We start from the raw sequence: 19,036 nt of genomic DNA on the forward strand, positions 1-19,036 counted from the left end.
CTGGGCGCTGCTTCCTGAGCTCCCATCCTGCCCCCAGCCTTTCTCAACCAGGGCCCCGATTCGCGGACGCCAACGGCCCAACCTATCTCTGCCCCAAATCCACGTGGGACACAGCACCCACATCCAGGGACATCCTGAACATTTTGCCCATCCTTACGCGAACGTCACATTGCCCCGAAGGCCTGAGGGAGGGTGGTGGGGCCCGAGGCCTGTGCTCACCCCATGCAGGCAGGGCCACGCCAGGCCACCCACCACCTTTCCCAACAATGGCCCAGTGTGGGCAGCCCAGTGACTCAGATCCTGTCCATAATGCAACAGAACACAGCAAAGTCAGCCCCTAAACTCATCAGGAACCTTCCAACTCAGGGAATCCCCAAGCCGGCACCCCCACATCTTCCACTAATGTATCAGCAACTCCCCTGGAAAGCGAGGGTGAGGCTGACCAGCGTTCCGACCCGGCACTCTGCCACAAGTGTGCAGCAGCAGATGCTCTGGAGGGCGCCGGCTGCCCCAGGGCAGGCCACCCTCACGCTGGCCGTGTGGACGCAGGGCCACAGCTTGCTCTGCGAAGCCCTCTGCTTGCTCAATGGCACCTGCACAGGGAGGTGAGGTCACTTCAAGAGGCCCTGGGAAAACGAGAGAACTAGGCTGTCCCATTTTCTCAAAGGAAACCACTCCCCACACACTGGTACTTACAGAAGTGAGGCTCTGCACAGTTTCTGGGATCCTCCCTGTGCGGCCTCCTCCTTAGGGACCAGGAGGTGCTGGCAGTGAGGTCAAACGTCAGGGAGCGGGAACCTGCCCGGGACCCCCTTCGATTCTGGGGCCTCCTGACAAATGATCCGGTGTGACTGACAGCACCTTCTACCAGGGTCTTGATGCCTGAGCTGTGCCCCATGCCCAGAGGGCAATTCTTCTCGAGCCCCAGCTCAGAGCCTGAGCTCCAGGGCAGGGCCATCTGCCTGCAAGTGACTGCTCTCCATGGCCCTCAGGACGGTGTCTCCTTCCTGAACACTTTCAGTCAGCCTGAGGAGTAAACCCAACAGACGGCAAGATGGCATCACCACACACTATCTACTCAGACTGAGGCTTAGTAGACGCTCAGATAACAAAAATGGTGGACTGGCCGGGCGCGGTGCCTCACTCCTGTAATCCTAGTATTTTGGAAGGCCGAGGCGGGTGGATCACTTGAGGTCAGGAGTATGAGACCAGCCGGGCCAATATGGCGAAGAAACCCCATCTCTACTAAAAATACAAAAATTAGCCAGAAATGATAGCTAATGCCTGTAATCCCAGCTACTTGGGAGGCTGAAGCAGGAGAAACCATTGAACCCAAGAGGTGGAGGTTGCAGTGAGCCGAGACTGCGCCACTGCACTCCACCCTGGGCGACAGAGTGAGACTGTCTCAAAAAAAAAAAAAAAAAATTACTTTTTAAAGTTTTCAAGAAAAAGGTCTTTAAATTGTGAATTATTCTGCAACACAAAACCAGACTAAACCTGAAACATTCCACTTGGAGGAAAGCCGGTCTCTGCACTGTGGCCCCGTGGTGTCTGGCTTCACTTGGACAGAAACCCTGGATCTGTAACTGCAGCCTCACCCTCAGCACTGCTGCCAGCCGAGAAGGGTCTCCGGCTCGGCCCCTCTGTGCCCCCTCAGCAGAGAGAACATAAGGGACTTCTTATCTCCACCCCAGAACATTCCAGTTATTTAGTTATTATTAAAAAATAATAATACAGTAGTTGTTTTACCAGGAAATTCAGCTTCAGAATACAATCTTTTAAGGCTGAGGCGGGCAGATCACGAGGTCAGATCGAGAACATCCTGGCTAACATGGTGAAACCCGTCTCTACTAAAAATACAAAAAAAAAGGTGGGCGTGGCCAGGCGCAGTGGCTCATGCCTGTAATCCCAGCACTTTGGGAGGCTGAGGCCGGCGGATCATAAGGTCAGGAGATCGAGACCATCCTGGCTAACACGGTGAAACCCCATCTCCACTAAAAATACAAAAAAAAAAAAAATTAGCCAGGCATGGTGGCGGGTGCCTGTAGTCCCAGCTACTCGGGAGGCTGAGGCAGGAGAATGATGTGAACCCGGGAGGCGGAGCTGGCAGTGAGTCGAGACCGCACCACTGCACTCCAGCTTGGGTGGCAGAGCAAGACTCCGTCTCAAAAAAAAAAAGGAACCCAGGCTGACAGATGAACTGGAGCAGGCCCCATCTGAAGGATGTCGCCAGTGTGACATTCTCCTGACAATGCAGCTGAACTGTCTACTGAAAAAAAGGGAGGATAAAGACCTCATCCAGAAGGAGGCCAGTGGTCACTACGGACTGTCCCAAGCAGGGATCCTCCTGGGGACCACCAGGCTACGTCAGTGGTGAGAACTCAGCAGGTATGGGGGATGTCAGGTAGGCCACGGAGACCACGTGTCAGTGGCTAGGGCCTTTAAAGAGAAACGAGGAGGAAGTGCAGCTCCAGGGAGTGAAGCAGCTGTTGAGATTCACCATCAGCAAAAAGCGAAGCTGAGCGCGAGGCAGATAGGGACGACTCAGGGGTCCCCACGAGCCCTCGCTGCCCACCCACACCCATTTGACGTGGTTGCTCTCAGGACAAACCACCCAGGGCCCCAAGGTGCCAGGACATATCAGGAAACGCCCCAAACACAGCTCAGTTTTCCTTACCAAGGTTTTCTCCTGTCACTCCTTAGGGGCTTTAGTGGGACCAGAACATCCCGGGGAGTTAGAATGAGCGCAGCTGCCCCCAGCTGCCCATCCCACAGGAGAGCCCAGAGAGGCCAGGACCACACTGCCCTGCTGTGAGTGAGGCCTGGGCCCCTCTCAGAGTCACAGGGGACTTAAAAGGGCACCCACAGGCACTGCCACGCCGGTGCGGCTGGCACCAGGGACCGCACTCTCCCACCACGGCCTGGGAAAAAGCCACGTCAGGTGCAGCACACTGGCCACAGGCACTGGGGCCATGAGAGCAACAGCCACGGGCAGCCCAGCACCATCTTGGGTCCCCCGCTGCCAGTGCCAGCCCCACGCACCCCTGACCACCTCAGCTCCTGGCCCTCAGCCTCTCCTTTGCAAACCGTGGCTGGCAGCAGAGACTTCCTTGACGTCAAGTCTCCTGAAGGTGTTGCTTGCTCCGTGGAAGCCTTGGTCCTTCCCCGGAAGGCCACACCATCTTCCCTGCACGTATGACTCATCCCAGAGCACGCTAAGTGCTGCTGCCCTGACAGACACACCCACGAGGGGGGCCAGCTATCACCTTATTGGCCAGATTGTCCCGGTAACTGAGTGAGTGACAGGACACACAGGAACACCGCAGAGCCCGACAGCCGTGCCCCTGCCACACACACAGAAGACTCCCCACATCAGAGGGGAGGTCAGAGGTCTCAAAGGTCAGGTTAGAGCTGGGTCAATCCGTTTCCATGGCAAAACACAAAGCACCGACACAGGAGGGTCCAGTATCTGCGCTCCTGGTGCATGGTGGGGATGAGACAGCCTCGGCGGTGCTGGTGGAGCTCCTGGGAGCCTCACTCCACCGAGGACAGAGCTGCAGCTCAGCACAGTGACTGCCCAGGGCTCTGACCCAGATGCCAACAGCCTGGGCAGTGGCACCTCAGCCAAGAAAGGAGGAACCAGTGCTGCAGGGGCCGGGCAGCGGCTATGGCAGGCACGTCTGGAGGGAGTGCCGTGCATGTGGGTGACAAGAACAGCCGAGTGCGCCACAAGCATGGACGGCAGCTCCGTACTCAGGAGGGGGTGAGAAGAGCAGGTGACACCGACCACGGCTGTGCACAGCGCTATGCTCTGGGTTCCCTGGATGGACTGGGATCCACTCACCACACTACGCCACAAGCTTGCCAACTACCACTTCCACGTCAATGTATCAAGAAATACATTTGGGCCGGGCACAGTGACTGACACCTGTAATCCCAGCACTCTGGGAGGCCAAGGCAGGCGGACTGCTTGAGCTCAGGAGTCCAAGACCAGCCTAGGCAACAGGGCGAAACCTCATTTCTACTAAAAATAAAAAAATCAGGCCAGGCGGGGTGGCTCATGCCTGCAGTCCCAGCTACTCAGGAGGCCGAGGTGGGAGGATTGAGCCCAGGGACATGAGGCTACAGGGAGCTATGATGGGGCCACTCAACTCCAATGTTAAAGACAGAGAGAGACCCTGTCTCAAAAAAATAAATTCACTTTGAGGCTGGGCATGGTGGCTCACTCCTATAATCCCAGCACTATGGGAGGCCAGTGCGGATGGATCACTTGAGGCCAGGAGTTTGAGACCAGCCTGGCCAACATGGTAAAACCCCATCTCTACAAAAAATACAAAAAGTTTGGCCAGGCACGGTGGCTCACGCCTGTAATCCCAGCACTTTGGGAGGCCAAGGCGGGCGGATCACAAGGTCAGAAGATGGAGACCATCCTGGCTAACATGGCGAAACTCCATCTCTACTAAAAATACAAAGAATTAGCCAGGCGTGGTGGTGGGTGCCTGTAATCCCAGCTACTTGGGGGGGCTGAGGCAGGAGAATCGCTTGAACCCGGGAAGCGGAGCTTGCAGTGAGCCAAGACCAAGCCATTGCACTCCAGCCTGGGCAAAAAGAGCAAAACTCTGTCTCAAAAAAAAAAAAAAAAAAATTCCATTTTGATAGCAAATGCTTTTTGGCAAAGCACAGAGGCTGCACAAACAGAACTCAGGAACCCCTCGAAAAGGTCTCGTGGCCATCTCTGGAGCTGCTGGGCACCCAACTGTAACCATGGCCTCAACGCAGAGCCACACAAGGCTCAGGCCAGCTCTGGGGGGTCCACCATGGCCTTGCGTCTGCAGGCACCGCGAAACGACTTTGCAAACAGCATCTGACCTGCTACAGACTAGGTGAAAACTCACAGGCTTGTGGGCCCGGACCCTGGGCTACCTCTTGAAGATGAAGGCACAGTCAGCACAGCTCCATTCTGTCCAGACCCTCAAATGACCACCAGCGACTACCTCAGCCAATCAGCTCCGTTCTACCTCTGTCGTCTCAGATGAGAAGAGCAGGCCAGTATCTCTGGCCTTACCTGCAATATCTTAAGGCCGTAATTTACATTTTAGGCATGAATGCTTTTCTAAAACCCACGATCAGAGTTTCACTGGGAATCGGTGTCTGGCTTAGGAACACATTCATTTGTTTGACAAATACCTTCCCAAAACTATTTTAAAACACAGCTGCTAGGCCGGGCGCAGTGGCTCACACCTGTAATCCCAGCACTTTGGGAGGCCAAGGCGGGTGGATCACTTGAGGTCAGCAGTTCAAGACCAGCCTGGCCAACGTGGTGAAATCCCATCTCTACTAAAAATACAAAAATTAGCCTGGTGTGGCGGCGCATGCCTATAATCCCAGCTACTCAGGAGGCTGAGGCAGGAGAATCATTTGAACCTGGGAGACGGAGGTTGCAGTGAGCCAAGATCACACCACTGCACTCCAGCCTGGGCGACAGAAGAAGACTCTGTCTCAAAACAGTAAATAAATAAAGGAAATAAATAAAGCATTTCCTTTTTGGGAATTATGCTATTCATCTGAATTAGCATATATATATATATATATACACACACGGGGCCGGACACAGTGGCTCACATCTGTAATCTCAAAACTTTGGAAGGCCAAAACAGGTGGTTCACCAGAGGTCAGGAGTTTTGAGACAAGTCTGGCCAACCTGGTGAAACCCAATCTCTACTAAAAATACCAAAATTAGCCAGGTGTGGTGGTACACCGCGCCTGTAATCCCAGCTACTCAGGATGCTGAGGCAGGAGAATCGCTTGAACCCGGGAGGCAAAGATTGCAGTGAGCCAAGATCATGCCACTGCACTCCAGCAGGGGCGACAGACCGAGACTCCATCTCAAAAAAGAAATCTATCAAATTTTACTCTGAAACAAGGAAATGTCCACAGGGAAGTGGGCACACACAGAAGTTAACCTAAAAGACAATGAATTCAGAGGATGGACATGAACAAATGTGTAATTTAAAACACAGGCCAGGTGCAGTGGCAACCCCTATAATTCTAGAGCTTTGGGAGGCCAAGGCGGGCTCATCACTTGAGGTCAGGACCAGCCTGGCCAACATGGTGAAACCCCGTCTCTACTAAAAGTACAAAAATTAGCCAGGCGTGGTGGCACACGCCTGTAATCCCAGCTGCTCGGGAGGCTGAGGCAGGAAAATCACTTGAACCCAGGGGGCGGAGGTTGCAGTGTGCCAAGGTTGTGCCATTGCACTCCAGCCTGGGCAACAGAGTGAGACTCTGTCTCAATTAAAAAAAAAAAAAAAAAAAAAAGCTGGGCATGGCATAGGCCTGTGGTCCCAGCTACTGGGGAGGGTGACGTGGGAGGATCACCTACCTGAGTCTGGGACGCCCAGGCTGCAGTGAGCTGTGACAGCACCACTGCATTGCAGCCTGGGCGACAGAGAGACACCCTGTCTCAAAACCAAATAATAATAATAATAATAATCCAAACCCCAAACGTAATTAGAAAAAATTAGGTTATTAGAAAAAAATCCACAAGAGAAGTAAAAACAGTATGCCAGACACAGGATTGGTCTCTAGCTGCACAGCCAGAGAAGACCCAGCAAAGTGTTAGATGCATTTGCATTTCACAGGAAAACAGTCACGTTAACATTTAGAGCTACATATTTACTTGCTTTTGAAGACAAGTGGTTTTGCAGTTCATAACACAAAAAGCTGGTAAACCTTCACTAACTTAAATGCACACAGGATGAACTTTCTGTAGGATCCTGTGAGACTCCCACACACCTTCTCATGTGGCTGAACGGGCTGCTCTGGAGCAGGGGGGGAACTGTCCAGGCTGGTGTCAGCCACCCCAGCCCTCCTTTCAGAACGGCCTCTCCCTCCTCCTCTACCTTCTGGGCCAGCAGCTGTTGCCTGGACCCCCTCACTGGGCTGAGTGACACTTCACTAGGTCAGACTGCCATTCATTAACTTAGAAACAGAAGTCACTTATCTTCTCCCCAAAGGCACTCCAAGCAAGCTTGGGATGGCTTAACCAGACTCCTTTCAATCAAAAATGAAAAAATCCCGCAAGAAAGCTCAACTATGGAAAGTGGCTTCAGTGTAAAATGAAAAAAAAAATAGAGAAGCCTCTGCACGTGACCCCGGGAGCGAGGTTCAAGCCCCTCGGCAGGACACCCGGCGCAAAGCTGCTCTACTCCACGTGCCACTAAGGCCAAGCGAGGAAAAGTCATGGCAAAGAAATTTGGGACCTAGAAATAGCTCCACGCATGCTCAGTGAGGGAACAAAAGGTTGTATATGAACTGGACAGTGTGGAATGGGCGGATCTGTAGCACTAGAAGCAGCTAAACTGAACAGTGTGGAATGGGTGGATCTGTAGCACGGGAAGCAGCTACAGGCACTGGGAGGAGAATGGGCAGCAGCAGCAAACAGCCTTGGGAGACGAAAAGTGTCTCAAAACCAATTGTGGTGACGGCTGCAACTCCATGAATGTTCTGAAACCCACAGAACTGGACACTCAACTCGGGGAAGTGCATGATTTGTACATTTTATCTCAATAAAAACAATTCTTGATAAAATGGTCAGTCCGCCCAAGGACAGAACCTGCACAGGAGAGAGTTCCCATTTGTCTACATAGGTCAGGGGAGCTTAGATCCCCATCCCTGGTCCATGTATATACGCTACTACTATTATTATTACTACTTGAGACGGAGTCTCACTGTTGCCTTGGCTGGAGTCCAACAGTGCAATCTCAGCTCACTGCAGCCTCTGCCTCCTGGGTTCAAGTGACCCTCCCACCTCAGCCACCCGAGTCGCTGGGATTACAAGTGCATGCCACCACACCCAGCTACTTTTTGTATTTTTTTTTTTGGAGACAGTTTCATTCTTGTCGCCCACGCCCGAGTGCAATGGCGCAACTTCGCCTCACCGCAACCTCCGTCTCCCAGGTTCAAGTGATTCTCCTGCCTCAGCCTCATGAGTAGCTAGGATCACAGGCATGCACCACCATGCCCGGCTAATTTTTTATTTTTAGTAGAGACAGGGGGTTTCTCCATGTTGGTCAGGCTGCTCCCAAACTCTTGTCCTTGGGTGATCCACCCGCCTCGGCCTCCCAAAGTGCTGGGATTACAGGCGTGCCACCGTGCCTGGCGTTTTGTACTTTTTAGTAGAGACAGGGTTTTATCCTGTTGGCCAGGCTGGTCTCAAACTCCTCAACTCAGGTGATCCACCTGCCTCGGTCTCCCAGTATTGGGATTACAGGTGTCAGCCACTGCAACCAGCCTCATGTATGTATACTATTAATTCCCAAAAGAAAATGTGGATGAAACTTTTTAAGAAAGAGACAGCCTTGTTCTCTATCTCAGGCTGGAGTGCAATGGTGCAATCACAGCCCAATGAAGCCTCCTGGGCTCAAATGAGCCTCCTGTCTCAGCTTCCCGAGTAGCTGTGCCACCAAGTGATCCTCCTGCCTCAGCTTCCCGAGTAGCTGTGCCACCACACCCACCACATCTGTGTGTTTTTTTGTCAAGACAGAGGCTTGCTATGCTGCCCAGGCTGGCCTCCGGCTCCTGGGCTCAAGTGAGCCTCCTGCCTCGGTCTCCCCAGGCTGGGATTGCAGACGTGGCTCGTTTAACTTTACAGAAGGCTCGCATCCCAGTGCTGCAAACCTAGACTCGCGCCCTCAACAATCCCCAAGGGAGGTTTCAGAGGCATCAAGTCCCTCAACCCCTCAGGTTCACTTCTGGCTTGTGGGGGAAAAGACCAAAATCAGCCATCTATAGCCAAATACAGACAGTCTCTAACTTATTATGGCTCAATGTAGGATTTTTTGACTTTAGCATGGGTTTACCAGCAGGCAACCTCACAGAAAGTCAAGGAGATTTTGTATTTAAGAAATGAAAGCTGAGAATAGTGGCTCACACCTCTAATCCAAGTACTCTGGAAGGCCAACGTGTGAGGATCACTTGAAGCCAGGAGTTCGAGACAAACCTGGGTAACACAGCAAGACCCATATCTAAAAAAATAATAATAATAAATTAAGTATTTCAATACTAATAGGACAACTGGCCAAAATTTATTGAGGGCTTTAAAACACTCTGTCTCAGGTTCAGTGTGTGCATATCCTAATTTATTTAATTATCAGAAATTCTGTGAGGTGGGCACGCACAGAGAAACCTAGGCCCTGGCCACACGGCAAATAGGCAGATGGCAGAGGTGGTGGGTCTCCCTCACCCTGGGCCACTTGGTCCCCCTCGACCCTGGCCCTGCCTCTGAACAAGCAGCATTTTCCTCTAAAGTCACATTGTCCTTCCTTTCTTATTTTTTTGAGACAGAGTCTTGCTCTGTCACCCAGGCTGGAGTGCTGTAGCGCGATCTCGGCTCACTGCAAGCTCTGCCTCCCATATTCAAGCAATTCTCCCGCCTCAGCCTCCCGAGTAGCTGGGACTACAGGCGCCTACCACCACGCCCAGCTAATTTTTGTATTTTTAGTAGAAACGGAGTTTCACTATGTTGGCCAGGCTGGTCTCTAACTTCTGACCTCATGATCCACCCACCTCGGCCTCCCAAAGTGCTGGGACTACAGGCGTGAGCCACCGCGCTGGCCTGTCCTTTGTCTTGACACTGTAAACACTCGACCAAGCGCTGCATCTGATCTTTGGGTCACATCTTGAACCCCCAATTGCTTCCACTGCAGTTCATGGCGATGACTCCTGCCAACGCACTGGCTGCTGTGGGCAGATTTGCTTTCAGGCTGTCACTTGCAACCGTCACTTCCCGCAGGCCCGCTGCACCCATCGCTAACCAGGAAACGTTATCAGGGTCCTCCCAACCTGCGCATCTCAACACCCGAGGCCCCACCCAGCGTCGTGCCAATGTCCACAGGGAACTGCCTGGGGACTTCGCTCCTTTCCAGGCCAAGAGCATCGTGTGGAAGAGCTTTAGCTAAGTGGCAGGCTCCCCATTCTGCACCTTCTGCCCCCACCCAAAGGACAAAGATGCCCCTCGAGTGAAATAAGCAACGTAACAAAGGCACGCTCCTCCTAGCGCCTCCTGAGGGGCCACCACAGGCAATGCCTTTCCCACACGAGGTCCCCAAAGCAGAGCCTGTGGCTGACAGTGTCCCAGGGCCACCCCTGCTGCCACTCCTTCCCCGCACCACACACCAAGAGCACACACACGCACGCGGGGTTCTTCTGAGCGGATGCTTCCTGGGAGACCACCAACCCCTACAGTCCCTCTGCAAAGGAGGAGCTTCCGAATTCTGGGACACTGGGCTCAGCTCCTTCTTTTAGAATGACCAGAGACAGGCTCATCCTCTCCCTATACCAAGTCCTTCTGGATGAGACTGCTGAAGCTGAACTCAGTCCTTGCAGAACGTGGCATGTACTTCCCAGGTCTGGAACCTGGGAAGTCACTGGGCTGACATGAAGGAGCTGAGCTTACACCAATCAAGGGAGTGTGAGGGTGTGCATCACTCTCTGCTTTTCTTTCTCTTACTGAATATACAAGAACTTAAAAATGAACAGTGCTAACTGAAGAGTAATTTTCAAAAACAGGACCTCAGGGTAAGCTTCATGGCACATCAGAGTTTAATGTGAATCATGAGATGAGACAAAAGCCTCCTCTAGGGCGATGGGAAGACCCAGCCCTAAACCAGACTCTTGGAAGGGGCTCTGTGGTCATCCATCGCCGTAAGGCTCGGGGTGGAGACACATGGACAGGGAGCCTGCACAAAGGCATGTCGGGAGGGCCTCCTTTCCGAGGCACAGCCCCACCTGCTCCTTTTCAGCCCACGACGGGAGCAGAGCCATGTCGGAGCCGTGCCCCACACACGGTGGACGAGGACACGGCCTACTGACAGCTCCTCAGAAATCCTTAGAGATTTTTCCAAACGCAGGTTACCACGGCTTCTGTAGAGAGAGGGGCAGTAGGACGTGCCACTGACAGTCCCCCGGGACTTACACTGACCCGCAGTGAGAGCCCGCATCTGCCACCAGGATGGCTCCCGGCACCACCGCGTCACAAGCACCACACTCTCCACTGCGGCACACCCAGATGGCTTCGCAGGCAGGCCGGGCTGGGGAGCTGACAGCAGACGCCCGGGACTCTGCTCAGCGTCCTCACCCACAACCTTTTAACTGTAACTGGCAGAGGAGACAGCAGGGAGGGCAGAAGGTGCAGTGACGGCTAGGATGCAGTTCTAGGTTTTGCTAGACATACCTTCAGGGACCATTCCTGGCTACCTAATTAATCTACCTGTGTATACGAATTTTCTTAGTTTATTAAAAATTGCAAAAGGCCAGGCATGGTGGCTCATGCTTGTAATCCCAACACTTTGAGAGGCCGAGGTGGGTAGATCACGAGGTCAAGAGTTCAAGACCAGTTTGGTCAAGATGGTGAAACCCCGTCTCTACTAAAAATACAAAAATTAGCCGGGCATGATAGCGGGCGCCTGTAATCCCAGCTATTCGGGAGGCTGAGGCAGAGAATCGCTTGAACCTGGGAGGGGGAGGTTGCAGTGAGCTGAGATCAAGCCGCTGCACTCCAGCTTGGGCAACAGGGTGAGACTCCATCTCAAAAAAATAAATAAATAAATACAAAAGTAGGGCCGAACATGGTGGCTCACACTTGTAATCCCAGCACTTTGGGAAGACGAGGAGGGTGGATCACCTGAAGTCAGGAGTTCGAGACCAGTCTGGCCAACATGGTGAAACCCTGTCTCTACTAAAAATACAAAAATTAGCCGGGTGTGGTGGCGGATGCCTGTAATCCCAGCTATCCGGGAGGCTGTGGCAGGAGAATTGCCGGAACCTGGGAGGCGGATGCTGCAGTGAGTCTGCAGTGAGCCGAGATCTCGCCATGGCACTCTAGCCGGGGTGACAGAGTGAGACTCTGCTGGGAAAGGGCGGGGATGGCAAGAGTGCCAATACATAGACAACACTGGGCGAGGGCGGGGATGTTGGGAGAGGGCGGGATGGCAACAGTGCCAACAGGAGGACAAAAGGTTTAGCATTTGACACCTATTCTCTTTTCATTTGGAATACGTTTGGCCTCTGTTCTGAGAACTACAGATCACTCACTATAACAAAACAAGATCCAGAAACTTTCCATTAGCGTGGGGGTGACCATGAAATGCCTGGTCAAAAACCTGGGCACTGATTGTCATAACCATTATGCAACTGGTGTTGCGTCCATCAGAATCTAGTTTAAGAATAGTCTTCTCTCTACAGGAGTCTTCGTGGCAGACCCAGCCTGCTCTGTGTCCTCCTGAAATGAAGGAACGTTCTCTCCCATAACAGCTAGGGTAGCAAGCTCCGCCCTCTTCTTTATCTGACCCTCTAAGGACCTCACCATATGTGTGAAGCAGCCCGGCTCCATGTCTATCAGACATGCATGCGCGCACACACACACACACACACACACGCACGCACACCTACCTGGCAAAGGAAATAACGGGGTAGCCCTGCAGTGTGAAAAGCAGTGGGATTTGTGGGTTCCACCTCCTCACCTAAGCATCCCTGGTCTATGCTATGTCACGACCCTCCGCTGAACCACGTCAATGTGAATCCCACACCGTGTCTGTGCGCCTCACCACACCTACTGCCATGGGTGGCACTGGAACTAACCCGTGGACGATCCGATGTGCACCAGGAATAGAAACCAAGCTCTCGCAAAGACAGAGGAGGAGCCAGTGTGTGCACTGCACAGGGTGACACGCCTCCTGTGCCCGAGCCACACGTAACACCTTCCAGGGAGGACCACACGGGGGGTTTTTAAAGGGCAACCCGCTGGGATACAGTTCTTTGTCTTTCCTAAGAAGATCATTGTACATCTGGTCATATGTGGTTTTGAAATCATAAACATTGGGCTTGTCGGGAGCTGGTCCTGGAAGCTTCACATGAGTCCCTGTTCCAAAGGATCGGACGCTGAATCCCCGTTTGCTGAAAGACAAAAGGAGAGAAAAAATCACAGTCACACTAAGACACAAAATTCCAAAAGCAAGGGACAGGAAATGGGATAGAAAGAAAATGAGTAATTTCATTGGCTAATAGTAGAGAACATGTCTTCAAATTTTTAATCGAGGCCGGGCACGGTGGCTCGTGCCTGTAATCCCAGCACTTTAGGAGGCCAAGGTGGGTGGATCACAAAGCCAAGAGATAAAGACCAGCCTGGCCAACATGGTTAAACCCTGTCTCTGCTAAAAATACAAAAATTAGCTAGGTGTGGTGGCGGGTGCCTACAATCTCAGCTACTTGGGAGGCTGAGGCAGGAAAATCCACTGAACCCAGGAGGCGGAGGTTGCAGTGAGCTGAGACCACGCCACTGCACTCTAGCCTGGGCAACAGAGCAAGACTCCATCTCAAAAAAAAAAAAAAAAAAAAAAAAGGCCAGGTGCACTGGCTCACACCTGTAATCCCCGCACTTTGGGAGGCCGAGGCAGGTGGATTACGAGGTCAGGAGCTCGAGACCATCCTGGCTAACATGGTGAAAACTCATCTCTACTAAAAATACAAAAAATTAGCCCGGTGCAGTGGCGGGCGCCTGTAGTCCCAGCTACTCGGGAGGCTGAGGCAGGAGAATGGCGTGAACCTGGGAGGCAGAGCTTGCAGTGAGCCGAGATCATGCCACTGCACTCCAGCCTGGGAGACAGGCTGTAGCAAGTTACACAAAAGCAATCAAACCAGAATTGACAATCACAAAGCCACATCTGAACATCATAGCTTGTTTAAGGCTTTACTTTAAACTGAAAGGACTGACTGACGTGGACTTGGGGAAGATTTCATCAGAACATTTTAGCCATCGACCAACGTCCTGGCTTTGGAGGATCCAAGTTCACAGGATTCCTAAGGGACTTGCAAACGTCCAACTGCCCGCTCCACCACAGGAAACTCTGTCTCCCCCAGTTTCCCAACACCCCCACGATGCTGGCTCCATGGGAACTGAGACCCAACACCCAAAGGAGTCCCACAGGCTCAGGGGTGCTGCAGGCAGAGAACAGATGCTGCGATGGGTCCGACGGTGCTGGCTCCATGGGAACCGAGACCCAACACCCAAAGGAGTCCCACAGGCTCGGGGTGCTGCAGGCAGAGAACAGATGCCGCGATGGGTCCGACGGTGCTCATTCCTCAGATTTCCTAGTCATAGGTGAGGAAACTGACCAAATACTTTTCCTAATCAACTGGAGAAAAGAGCTGAACAGGAAACGTGTCATGTGCCACCAATGAGCTCTAGTTCACACAAGGAGAAAGACAGGTCGTCTCCAAACACTGATGGAGTGTGGTAAGATCAGAAAATTCTTCTGTCATCGCTGACAACCACACTTAAGTTTGTCACAACAAGTTACATGCAAAAAAGTTACTTTGGCACTGAGCGCGGTGGCTCACACCTGTAATCCAGGCACTTTGGGAGGCTGAGACAAATGGATGACCTGAGGCCGGGAGTTTCAGACTAGCCTGGCCAGGAGGTGAAACCCCAACTCCGTTTCTACTACATATTATTTTTTAAAAAAAAAGAAAAGTAAGGCTGGGCGTGGTGACTCACACCTGTAATCCCAGCACTTTGGGAGGCCGAGGTGGGCGGATCATGAGGTCAGGATATCAAGACCAGCCTGGCTAACAGGGTGAAACCCCATCTCTACTAAAAATACAAAAAATTAGGCGGGCATGGTGGCAGGTGCCTGTATAGTCCCAGTTACTTGGGAGGCTGAGGCAGGAGGATCGCTTGAATCCAGGAGGCAGAGGTTGCAGTGAGCTGAGATCGCGCCACTACACTCCAGCCTGGGCAACAAGAGCGAGACCCAGTCTCAAAAAAAAAAAAAAAAAAAAAAATTGCCGGGCGCGGTGGCTCAAGCCTGTAATCCCAGCACTTTGGGAGGCCGAGGCGGGCGGATCACGAGGTCAGGAGATCGAGACCATCCTGGCTAACACGGTGAAACCCCGTCTCTACTAAAAATACAAAAAAAATTAGCCGGGCATGGTGGCAGGCGCCTGTAGTCCCAGCTACTCAGGAGGCTGAAGCAGGAGAATGGCGTGAATCCGGGAGGCGCAGGCTGCAGTGAGCCGAGATTGCGCCACTGCACTCCAGCCTGGGGGACAGAGCAAGACCCCGTCTCAAAAAAAAAAAAAAAAAAAAAAAAAAAATTACTGAACATTGAATGAGTAACAGTGTCACTGTCACAAGGGAGGAAAAACTCGGGCAGAGGGGGCTGCTGGAGTATAACCAGCCTCTATGAGGACAATGGGGCAACACCCAGCAAGGGAAAACCACCTGTGCCTTTCTCACAGACGCTGGCTTCTAGAAACCCACCCTACGGACATACACGTGCCTCTGCAACGTGACTGCCTGCAGGCTGTCCACTGCCGGCCTTCCATAGCCACAAAAGAACAGACAAGGCGAATATCCATCCATGGGGCAGGACAGTCCGTGCGGCTCCACACACACCTCCGAGGATGAGTAGAGGAAGCAACAGAGCCCGAGGGCACCCTGCTGCACCACAACACACGTCACCCACGCACACATCGAGAGACGTGTTCATCTAGTGTACGTGAAACACCTGAGTCCCCTGAGGCTGATGACAGCTGTATCAGTCCTTACATCCCTAGATATCCTGAGCTACACAACCCGGCTCCCCAAACATCTACCACACACGGCCAGAAATGTGGCACAACACCAGTGATTCATGACTACAAACCCGTGTCCACGGCACCCGGACTGTGAAATGAACGTGAAAATGCTAAAATTAAAATTGCTGACATTCAGTCATAACCACAGATCCGATGGAAACGTGAGGTTAAAGCAATAAAGTCAACTGTTGGTTGTGACTGAGAGGGTGATGGAGGTCCACACACAGGGCACACCACAGGGAGCACACCCAAAGAACAAGCCTAAAACGACTTCCTTACCAATTCAGACAACGTACAATAAAATATGTTCCGTCAAAGCACAAACAAGGGCCAGACGTGGTGGCTCACTTGAGGTCAGGAGTTTGACACTAGCCTGGCCAACATGGTGAAACCCTATCTCTACTAAAAATACAAAAATTAGTCGTGGTGGCCCACGCCTGTAATCCCAGCTACTCGGGAGGCTGAGGCAACAGAATTGCGTGAACCCCAGAGGCGGAGGTTGCAGTGAGCCGAGATCGCGCCACTGCACTCCAGCCTGGACAACAGAGAGAGACTGTTTCAAAAAAAAAAAAAAAAAAAAAAAAAAAGCACAAACAAGCCTAGGATCAGCGTGATCACAGCAGCCAAAGGAGACAGCCTGTCTCTCAACACTAACAAGAACTCACCACCTGCTGGACGTTCCTTTAAGCAAGTCTATTTAAAAACAAAATGCAGTTTGTTTTTCCCCCAACAAAATGTTCACGAATGGCAAAAAGGCTATTTGGCAACAGAAGCAGCATTTCTCCTAAACTGATGCAACTGACAGGGCAGCCAGCTTGCCACTCAACAGTGTTTCTTACATAAAAGCAAGGACAGCTTGGAAAACACTCCTGACACCAACAGGCTTCGCCTGAAGGGCCAACACCTTTGTAAACTAATCTTCCAGACAAGCATGTGTCTGGTATGCCAAAAAATTGTCTTTACAAGTACCAAAAATCTATCAGAGGGCTTGTAATCCCAGCACTTTGGGAGACTAAGCAGGTGGATCAATTCAGGTCAGGAGTTTGAGACCAGCCTGGCCAATATGACAAAACCCCGTCTCTACTTTAAAAAAAAAAAAAAAAAAAGCCAGGCGTGGTGGTGCGCACCTGTAATCCCAGTTACTCTGGAGGCTGAGGCTGGAGAATCGCTTGAACCCGGGAGGTGGAGGTCGCAGTGGGCCCCGTGATGGTGCCACTGCACTCCAGCCTGGGTGACAAAGTGAGACTGTCTCAAAAAAACTCCAAAAAAACTATCATAAAGAAGCTATCAGGCGGGGCGTGGTGGCTCACGTCTGTAATCCCAACACTTTGGGAGGCAGAGGACAGATCACCTGAGGTCGGGAGTTTGAGACTAGCCTGACCAACATGGAGAAACCCCGTCTCCACTAAAAATACAAAATTAGCTGGGCGTGGTGGTGCATGCCTGTAATCCCAGCTACTTGGGAGGCCAGGAGTTCAATACCAGCCTGGACAACACAGTAAGACCCTGTCTGTAAAAAATAAATAAATAAATAAGGCCAGGCACGGTGGCTCACGCCTGTAATCCCAGCACTTTGGGAAGCCAAGGCGAGCGGATCACCTGAGGTCAGGAGATCGAGACCAGCCTGGCCAACTTGGTGAAACCCCGTCTCTACTAAAAATACAAAAAAATTAGCTGGGTATGGTAGCGCATGTCTGTAGTCCCAGCTACGCAGGAGGCTGAGGCAAGAGAATCGCTTGAACTAGGGAGGCAGAGGCTGCAGTCAGCCGAGATCACGCCACTGCACTCCATCCTGGGCGACAGAATGAGACTCTATCTCAAAAAAAAAAGAAAAAAACAAAAACAAAAAACCACAAAACAAACAAAAAACCTAACTGGTTCCAAGGGGACACTTTAATCCTTGGAGTACCAAGCGCAGAAGGCTCTGTGGAAACATAAGGAGGTCTTCTGGCGCTGTCCCAAAACATAAGGACTCCCAGGACTCTGGTATTTGAAACAATTTAGTCTCTAACATCAAAGATGATCACCCCAGAACACGCTAAGATGTGGACACTTACTATCACTTGGATTTATCAGGAAAATAAGAGTCCACGTTGATTTTCAATAGGGTGAAATTGTTACTGTGTCTGTTTTTAGAGACAGGGACTTGGTCTGTCGTCCAGGCAGGAGTTCAGTGGCGCAGTCACAGCTCACAGTCATAGCTCACCGCAGCCTTAACCTCTTGGGCTCAAGTGATCTTGCTGCCCCGTCTCCCAAGCAGCCAGAAAGACAGGCATGTGCAACCACACGTGGCTAATTTGTGAAATGTTTTGTAATGATGGTGAGTCCCACTGTGTTGCCCAGGGCTCAAACTCCTGGGCTCAAGCAATCCTCCTCCCTCAGCCTCCCAAAGTGCTGGACTACAGGCAAAGAGCTACCTTGCCAGGCCCAAAATTTTTAAAAGGGGCGAGGTTCACTGATCAACTAGCTACTGTGCATGTTCAGTTAACTACAATTGCTTTTGACAATTTTATTTCAGCTTTCCTGTGCAGTTTTATCTAGCCCTACCCAACTGCATACACAATTTTCCTGCTTTTTTCACTTATCATAAGCATTTGCTAGGCTTTTCACAAACATCGTTTTTAACGCCTAAAAGACTCTCTAAATCTGACTTTCACAAGCTTTCCTAGTGCAATAGAAAAACACTATCACACAGAGTTCTTAAGTGTTAAAACTCTCTAAATAAACCCAAATGAATGGACAAAGGACATAAATAGGTAATTTTCAAAAGCAAAAATGCTCTGGGTGTGGTGCCTCACACCTGTAATCCAAATACTTTGGGGCGCGGAGGCAGGAGGATCGTTTTAGCCCAGATATTCAAGGCTGAAGTGGTGAGCTATGATCACGTCACTGCACTCCAGCCTTACTCTGGCTCGGAAAAAAAAACAACAAAAAAAAAAGGGAAGGCCGGGCGCGGTGGCTCACGCTTGTAATCCCAGCACTTTGGGAGGCCGAGGCGGGCGGATCACGAGGTCAGGAGATCGAGACCACAGTGAAACCCCGTCTCTACTAAAAATACAAAAAAATTAGCCGGGCGTGGTGGCGGGCACCTGTAGTCCCAGCTACTCGGAGAGGCTGAGGCAGGAGAATGGCGTGAACCCGGGAGGCAGAGCTTGCAGTGAGCCGAGATTGCGTCACTGCACTCCAGCCTGGGTGACAGAGCGAGACTCCGTCTCAAAAAAAAAAAAAAAAAAAAAAGGGAAAATGACAACAGACATAAATTCCAACTTCAATAAGGCCGAGCGAGAAAATCGAGACACAGAAGAACACCCTGCCGACCAGAGGCCACTGAGCAGAAGTGGAGTGAAACCTGAGAGTCTGAAGGATTTCCTGCCCTTGTTACCCCCGAGACCCCAGTCCT

At 51.7% G+C, this 19,036-nt stretch overlaps 1 protein-coding gene and 1 long non-coding RNA gene across 2 annotated transcripts in view; both read right to left on the reverse strand.

Annotated features, from left to right (window-relative positions):
- SSU72 (SSU72 homolog, RNA polymerase II CTD phosphatase) overlaps positions 1-19,036 on the reverse strand; it is a 33,518-nt gene that overhangs the window by 10,433 nt on the left and 4,049 nt on the right. The window contains exon 2 of the mRNA XM_032758612.2: positions 12,811-12,954. Coding sequence (XP_032614503.1) covers positions 12,811-12,954 — 144 coding nt within the window. The remainder of the gene's footprint in view (positions 1-12,810; positions 12,955-19,036) is intronic.
- LOC131384322 (uncharacterized) lies at positions 10,580-12,804 on the reverse strand. The gene is made up of 2 exons (XR_009215046.1): positions 12,640-12,804; positions 10,580-10,923 (listed from the first exon to the last, which is right to left on the reverse strand). It is a non-coding gene; the product is annotated as an uncharacterized LOC131384322 (long non-coding RNA).

Source organism: Hylobates moloch, unplaced genomic scaffold (genome assembly GCF_009828535.3).
Source record: "Hylobates moloch isolate HMO894 unplaced genomic scaffold, HMol_V3 SCAFFOLD_9, whole genome shotgun sequence".
NCBI lineage: Eukaryota > Metazoa > Chordata > Mammalia > Primates > Hylobatidae > Hylobates > Hylobates moloch.